The following is a 7,919-nucleotide window of genomic DNA, read 5'->3' on the forward strand; positions in this document are numbered from 1 at the left end:
CTCTGCCTGTCAGCAGCCGGGGGGAGCTACCCTGCTCTCCAAGCATCAACTTGTCCCCATCTGCTTCAGCCCTGCAGGTCCCTGGGCACCTTCTTCCTGAGTTTGTTCCCCATCTTTTCTTGCTTGAAGGCAGCATTCCTCAACCAGACGGTCTGGGGAGAAAGGGGATTTAAATGGCAAGAAAGTGCTATTCCAGCCTGAAGCAAATAGAGTCTGAGTCCTTGCACCCTCCCTCATGCCCAGATACAGCAGATTTTTGCAGAGTCCAGATTTAGTTCAAATCTTACAGCAGATTTAAAGAGCAAGGGAAATCATAGCTGACTTTGGGCCATGGACCTAGAAAGGAGCTGATGGCACATTAGAGAGCAGCAGTGGCCTGTATGTTAGTCATCTTGGAAGTGATTTGACAGGGGTTTGTTTTCCCCTTTGTTTTATTTTAGCAACCAAACTTCAAGCAGAAATTTGTGGCTTTGCTGAAGAGGTTCAAAGTGACGGAGGAGGTAAGAATAGGGAAGGCTACCCCACCTATAGATGTCAGAGGGCTGGTTTCCACTCACTGGGAGCACAAGGCACAAGGTGCATGGTGTTCAGGGTGTTACCAAAGGTGGTGTGGGACGCAGCGCAGACTGGGTCTTGGGTTTTCCAAAGCCTTCTTGCCTCAAAAAGGCAGCTCTGAGCCTCGTACTCAAGTCAAACCCACCCTCCTCTTGGGGAGAGGGGTCAGGGGAGGGAGGATGATGTCACCTCATTCTTCTACAGCCTGGATTTGTCTCCCTGAGGTGGGAATGGTGCTGTGGTGTGTGCCTCATGGCTGGGAGGGAGCTTGTACGTGTCCGGCCTGGGATTCAGATGACTCCATATCTGTCACTGCTCTCTGGGCTTGGTCCCATAGGTCCTGGACTCTGACCCTGTAGACCAGACCCAAGAGGTGGAGGAGGACTTGGGCTTGCTCTATGACAGCCTGGAGGAGTGCAACAACAGTGACAGTGGCCCAGAGATTGAGGACAATGAGAGTGTGCACAGCACACCCAAGCCCACCCTGAGGTAAGGGTTGCAGGGAGTCACAGGCTGACAGGTCTGTGGGGCCTGGAGAAATGCCCTCTGACACTTCTGTATTGCTTGGGCTAATGTAAGCATTACCTTGTCTCTACTCCCATCACCATCTTCTGTTGGCATCATTTGAGCTCCTCACTTGCCTATCCTGTTTAACAAACTCAAACCTGCCCATTAAAACTGGCTTCCTTCACATCTAGTCTCATCTAATTTCCTACCATCCCATCATCTGACATTTACTGACCTGCTGGAAGAGTACCTACTTGATCTGAGCCAACAGCTCTCCTATCTTTCATCTGACAGTCTTGGCTTTCTCAAGGCCCTCCCCACTGAAACATGCCTGTCTTTTGAGCATTTTGTGACTGCTTGGGCCAGTCCTTGTGTCCCTGTGAGATCTGCATGCTGCATTCCTACCCTTTGTGGTGACCATCAACCATCAGTGATGTTCCTCACTCCATTCCCCAGGCACCCGGTGGCTTGACTTGCTCTGCCAAGAGCTGCTGGCTTGTCACAGAGGTGCCCAGTGGACCATGCAGTGAAAGCAGGCTTCTCTCCCATGTGCTCTGTGTTCACCTGGCCTCTCTGCTCGTGGCTGTTCTGTTTCCCTGCTGTCCTCTTGTGAGAAAGTTGCCTTTTATTGTCTTTATACTCAGCTGCCTCACAGTGCACTGGGTCTCTTCTAACCAAGTGAAGCTTGCTTGTCATTAGTGCTTCTACAGTTCTCTATTTAAATCTCATTTGGATTAGTTGGAATCCCTGCTGAAGGTGCTTAGGTAGAGGTAGCAGACTTGGTCTGCCACAGGCAAATTAGTGCTAAATCTGCTGGATTTAGGAAGCATGGGGCAGTGGGGAGGAAACAGGAACACCACAGAAGCCATGTTTTTCACAAACCCACAAGTGGTTGTGAAGGAGACAGCAGGCATGTGGGCAAGGTGGTCTGCTGGAGCTCCAAAAGCAGTTTCACAGGGTCTCTCATCAAAGGAAACAAAGGTGCTGTGGGAGAAAAAGGAAGGTCTTTTTGTAGTCAGATGATGGTTTGTGCATATAAACTGTGTAAAACTATATAAGCTGTAAGAAAAGTATGTTGAGAGGATTTGAACATAAGACCCAGCCCTGGTTCTGCAATTGCCTGCTTGCAAGCATCTGGTCACTGGGAGGGCATCCCAGAGTTTGTGCTGGTTTGTACTTGTACCTGCCATTACAGTCTTCCTCAGGTGTTTGCTGCTGGCTCTGGTGGAACAGCCTTTTGGACTCTGGGCTGTTTCTCAGCCTGTTCTCTAAGCGTCTGTCTAGCTTGGTTTGGTCTGGCGTGCCTCGGTTTCTGGCAGTGCTGTGTGTGTATCCCCTTGAATTCAGATCACTGACTCTGTACTCTTCTGAAGAAGATGTGGGAGCTGACTGCCAAGGTGGTTAGTGTAGACTGCGTGGTTCCAAGCCTTGCATAGCCGCCTCAGCTGGTGATGACCTTCCAGCCCAGCCCGTAAATTCAAGATGTGATCCTCATGTTGGATTGATTTATTCTCATAGGCAGCCTTGGTAGACACTGTGAATGTCTGTGGATCAAGGTAGTCCTTAAGGGTCAGCAGTAGCCAGTGCCTTAGGTTGGGCCAGTGGTGCTGGGAGTAGAGAGCCAGGGAGGCTGCCCTGCACTGGGTTGAAATTGGAGCTAGAAATGAAGCTGCTGGGTCAGTTAGAGGCTTTGATTGAAGAACAGAGGGGAAAGACCAAATGTCTCCATAGGTGATTGTGAGAATGGGTCGGGGATAAGGGGCTGATACATTGCAAATAGGAGGAGGCTGTTCAGAAGGGCTAGGATTTACCTAAATCTCAATCTGCGGAGGCTCAGGCTCAATCATGCATATGGGAGAGCCTTTAAACTGCAGAACAGGCAGAGCTGAGAACTACAGAAGACATCCTTAGTACAGAAGACATGCTTAGTGTGACACATCCTTGAGGGATGAAAGCTTCTGAATTGCAAGTGAAATAGGCCAGAAACAGACACAGGGGAAGGGGGAGACACCCTGTTTAAATGGGGTGCTGAAAGCCAGACCAAGCGTATACAACTCCAATGTCTAGGAAAAAGGAGAGGGTGACAATACCTTTCTGAGGTGCCAGTGGCGCCAGGGGTATGTCTCATTCTGGTGGGATTACTGGGGTGGAGTAGTGGACTGTGGGAGAGATGCTGATTGAGGGGTGAATTATCAGAAAACGTACATATTTCTCTGGTTTGACTCTTAAGACATCAGCACAGTCTGTATGGGTTGAAATTGCTGGCTGAGGAAAGGCAAGTGTAGACTGTACAGAGGGGTGACAGTGCCTGAGATCCTGGAGTAGCAAGTGGGATGGGTGGAGAGAGCTGAAATCTGTTAGTAACAAACAGGGGACATCATTTATCCCTGTGTGACCTCGAGAAAATGTCGCACCAGGGCACAATTCTGACCGTAAACCTGGAGCTTTGGTAAGTGAACATGTCATGAAGCAGCTAGTCATGGAGCCAGCGAGAAGAAAACCAAGCCTTGGCTTCTCCTAGCCAGTGCACAAACACTACTGCTGAAGAGCTGCTCTGGGGTGGGGACCATCATTTACTGAGGTGAAATGTCCTTGTAGGAGTAGTGAAATCAAAGGAACTCTTGTGCCTGGCAGCACAGCGCTGTACACAGGTGAGGAAAGATGTTAAAAGGGAAGTAAAAGGAGCAGCCAGGATGTTCAGAGGTCTGTAGGTATCCTGCAGAAAGCTGCAGATAGGTCCAGATGAGTGCAATGGAAAACAATGGAAACTCTCGCAGAGTCCTAACAGAACTGCTCTATGTCCTACACCTCTGAGGCCATCCCTGGAAACCTGCAACTTGGTATCCCCATTTGCACACCAGGCAAATCAAGAGGAACTTTTCCTGGGAGTTAGTGAGTAAATACATACTTAGCTTAGAGGGGAGCTAGCTCAGATCTCCTTCAGGGAGGTCACACATTGCAGGTGGGCTGCAGTTGCTGCAAGTGTCCTGGGAAAGCTGGCAGATGAGATCCAGTGATGGAGCCTGCTTGTTTCTTAAAGACTGGTCTTTGAGCAGCCCACGGGATGTGGAGGCAGTCCTTGGCAAATAAGTAACAGGTGGAAAAAGGGAAAACAAAGGTGGAAGCTCACACCCTGGTGTCAGAGACAGTCCTGTTCCCGTAAGAGAGTTCCTGTGGTGACCATTGTGATTTGGGAACAGGACCTTGGAGTTGCTCTGTGTGTGTCTATCAAAACATCAGCCAGAGATGTAAAAAAAGGCAAATTTAAGTGCTGGGGAACAAAACAGGTCATTGCTGTGCTACTGAGGAGTGGTTCTGTATGGAGGTTCTGTATGCTGTGGTCTTCAGGGCCTCGGGAAAGGGGAAAGCAGAAAGGGAAGGTGCTCAAGTGTGCAGCAGCAGTGGTCAGAGGAAAGGAGCCCTCCTGGAAAAGGGAGAGCAGAAAGCAAGGCAACATATATCTGTGGAAGCCGTGGTGGTGCCTCTACAGGGGCAGAGGTTCGGCAGCGCGATGGAGCTGTGGTGTTGACAGACACCATATGCCAGTGAGATGGGGCAAGGTGGTGACTCCTAATCCTGCACTGCAGAGGTGGGGGATCACCGAGAGAGGAGTCACTGCTGGCTGTGAGGCAGGGACCCCAGCTCCCTGAGGTCTGGGATGGCCCTGGCCTGTCCCTGCACCCAGCATCACTGCAGCAGACCCTGGTGTGTGGGGCTGGCAGGTCCACTCCGAGGCTGCACATCACTTGGACACTTGGCTGTCTGGCCCACCAGGGACCTCTCCACAGTGCTCTGTGGTTGGGACAGGCCAGCAGGGATGTGCTGGGATCATGGTGACTTTGTTCCTCTCTTATTCCTGCCTTTTTCTCTCCCATCTGTCTGTCTGTCCGTCCGTCCGTCTGTCTGTTTCTCTGCAGGCGTTTCTTTGAGGGAGTCTCTCATTCTGGTTCCCAGACTGAGATCGGCAGTCTGCACAGCCAGAAAGGGCAGGATCAAGAGGCGGGCAGCCCTGTGAGTTACACCACCACCACCAGCACCTCTTGACCCCTTCCTTCCCCAGCCAGCCCCACATCCCCACGGTGCCTGCAGCTCCCTCTGAGACCACAGCTCCTGGCAGCACCTGCCTGGGGCTGCTTCTTCCCTTCCTTCCTCTTCTTTTTCCCAGTCCAGGCAGATAGATAGTGATGGGGGGCATCCTCTGGGGCTGGTCCCAGGGGACACTGGGCTCCCCTGTGGGAGCCAGGCATGGGTCACTGTCCACTGCCCCACTTAGGATGCTTCATCCTTCCCTGACCCCAGTCCCTGTCCCCCAGGGCGAGCCAGACAAGCGGAAGCCAGGAGTGCTGCGGCCACAGGAAGAGCCAGGAGTGGAAGTCCCTGCAGTGGTGAGTCCAAGCTATGAGATAGGGAGTTCCCTCAGGCCCATCCTTGCTTTTAGGGGTACTAGGGGTGCCCACCAGCCTGGGACCAGGGCTAGTGGGGGACAGGTAGATTGAGCTGGAGAGCAGCAAGAGTGGAAGGAGGGTTAGGGTCTGCAGGAGATGCATCCCAGACCCCTCGAGCCCTGCAGCCTTGGCTCTCCACAGGGCCACCAGGCCTATCCTTGATAGGGGCACCCATGGGTGCAGGAAACGGGGCAGGGAGAGCAGTTTGTGTGACATAACTGTGGCCCTCAGGAGCTGGCCACAGAGGAGCCATGTTCCCGGCTGGCCCCCGCAGAGACTGCCACAAGGGAGAGCAGTGTGGACAGGCTCGCCCAGCTGGGCCCTGGCACCAAAGCCGAGCTCCCCAGTGCCGTGTCCCCCAGGTAAGGCACATCCGTGCCCCATGCCAGGGCTCACACTGGCTCCCTGGAGCAAGTGGGGGTTGGTGTAGGTGGGATTTCCTTACCAGTGTTCCTCTCCTGCTCCTCTCTCACAGCAAGGCTGAGAGCAAGCAGCTGTGGCGTCCCCGCAGCACCTCTGTGAAGGACCGGCAGAGCTCAAAGGGACAGGGTGGCCGCACCAGCAGCCTGGACAGCGAGAGCTCTCCAGACTCGTGGCACAGCACTCAGGTGAGCCCAAGGGAGCCACCTCACCTGCAGGCTTCTCAAGAGCCTTGCTGGTCCTTCAGCCATGGGCAGAGCAGCCCAGGCAGCAGCTGGGGTTGAGTTTTGTGGTGACACTGTTGTAGGTGCCCCGAAAGTCTGTTTATGATCAACTGAACCAGATCCTTGTCTCCGATGAGCAGCTTCCCGAGAGCATTGTGCTGGTGAATGTTTCTGAGTGGCAGGGCCAGGTGAGTAGTGTGATGGGAGCTGAGTGCTGTAACCAGGGTCCCAGCTGAATGCAGACACCTGAAAAGGCACAGAAGGATTTTGGAGTGCCACAGTGGGAAACAGCAAGAGAAGGGAATGAGCAGAAGGGGACTGAGCTTAGAGCTGGACCCTGCTGTGGAATAGCAGGATTTAAATCAGAGGGTCCCTGGAACAAACCCTTTATCTCAGGGAGCAGAGCCTGGTTCTTGGTTCAGTTTTGCCCTTGCCATTGCAGGGAGGTGACTGCTGTGCTCAAAGTGGGGCTTGGGCATCCACCCCCCTGGAACAGAGCCGGGAGGAGCAGGGATGCTCAAGCATGCAGCCAGAGGTGTCTGGGTGGTTTCAGCCTCTCTGCATGGGGACAGGGGCTCCAGATCTATCTCGGGGGACATAGGGGCCCGGGCAGGCATGGGCTGGTGCTGGCCAACCACCCTCCGGGTGCCTTAACCCGAGCACTCTGCATTGCAGTATGTGAGTGAGCAGCTCCAGGCGCACAAGCAGTTGGTCGTGTCCACCTGCTCCGTGGCGGACATCCAGGCAGCCTTCAACACCACTGTCTCCCGCATCCAGCGATAGTGAGTACAGCTTGGGCTCAGCCTGGTGTGACTGCAGAGAAGGGCTGGGAAGGGCTCTGGTTTCCCTAGGGCTCGGTAGGATCCTTTGGGATTATGAACATAACTATAGGAGCAGGTGTAGGCCCTGGGGAAAGAGCAGGACCCCAGTGCTGGTTGTGCCCATGGCAGTGCTCAGCAAGCTGAAAATTGTCAGCAAGGAGTTTCTGGTGCTGGGTTAGGGCTGACCCTTCTGCTGAGCCACTGCTTGTCCCTCACTGTGTCCGTTCCTCTCCCTTTGGCAGCTGTAACTGTAACTCCCACATGCCTCCCCCAGTGAAGGTGGTGGTGGCAGGTGACCAGAGCTACCTGAGCGTTGTCCTGCGTTTCTTTGTGGAGCAGCTGGCCAGCAAGACTCCCGACTGGCTCAACTATCTTCGCTTCCTGCTGGTGCCACTGGGTGAGAGCCCCCATGAGCCCGGCCTCAGGGTTGTCCTCTCCCTGGGCTTTCCTGCCTGGAGCCAACCTTGCCCTTCTCACCCACAGGCTCTCACCCTCTGGCGAAGTACCTGGCCTCGGTGGATAACAAGTACAGCACTCTCTTCCTGGACACAGCATAAACGGAGCCACCCAGCGCAGGTGAGGAGCGGGGCTCAGCCGTGCTCTGAAGGGGGCCCCAGCTGCCACCAAGTCCCTCATGGCTCTTTGCTCCCACAGACACTGTGGACATCGCGGGCCGTGTTGCCCAGTTCATCGCTGGAGCCAGCCTCTCTCACCAGCTCCCCATCTCAGAGGCTATGCTGACCTACAAGCAGAAGAGGTGAGCATTGCCCCAGAACATCCATCCTGCCTCACATGGCCCCGGTCTGGGGATAGGGCAATGGGAGATGGGGAACAAGTGAGTGAGGCCCTGTGCTTTCCTCCATGCTGAAGGGAGTGGGGTTCACAGTGACAGGCCTGCAGTGCTACCCCCTGCCACCCCCCGGTGCGCTCAGCCCTCTGACAGCCCC

General features: G+C 54.1%; 1 protein-coding gene across 1 annotated transcript in view; it reads left to right on the top strand.

Moving 5' to 3' along the window:
• The window catches only part of LOC104413772 (phosphofurin acidic cluster sorting protein 1-like), a gene marked incomplete at its 5' end in the record, with an annotated part of 18,276 nt that overhangs the window by 8,316 nt on the left and 2,041 nt on the right, over positions 1–7,919 (top strand). The window contains 11 exon segments of the mRNA XM_010024897.1: positions 441–500; positions 893–1,044; positions 4,980–5,073; positions 5,376–5,447; positions 5,739–5,869; positions 5,983–6,115; positions 6,235–6,339; positions 6,827–6,933; positions 7,215–7,369; positions 7,456–7,548; positions 7,627–7,729. Coding sequence (XP_010023199.1) covers positions 441–500; positions 893–1,044; positions 4,980–5,073; positions 5,376–5,447; positions 5,739–5,869; positions 5,983–6,115; positions 6,235–6,339; positions 6,827–6,933; positions 7,215–7,369; positions 7,456–7,548; positions 7,627–7,729 — 1,205 coding nt within the window.

Source organism: Nestor notabilis, unplaced genomic scaffold, assembly GCF_000696875.1.
Source record: "Nestor notabilis isolate BGI_N333 unplaced genomic scaffold, ASM69687v1 scaffold3220, whole genome shotgun sequence".
Taxonomy (NCBI): domain Eukaryota; kingdom Metazoa; phylum Chordata; class Aves; order Psittaciformes; family Psittacidae; genus Nestor; species Nestor notabilis.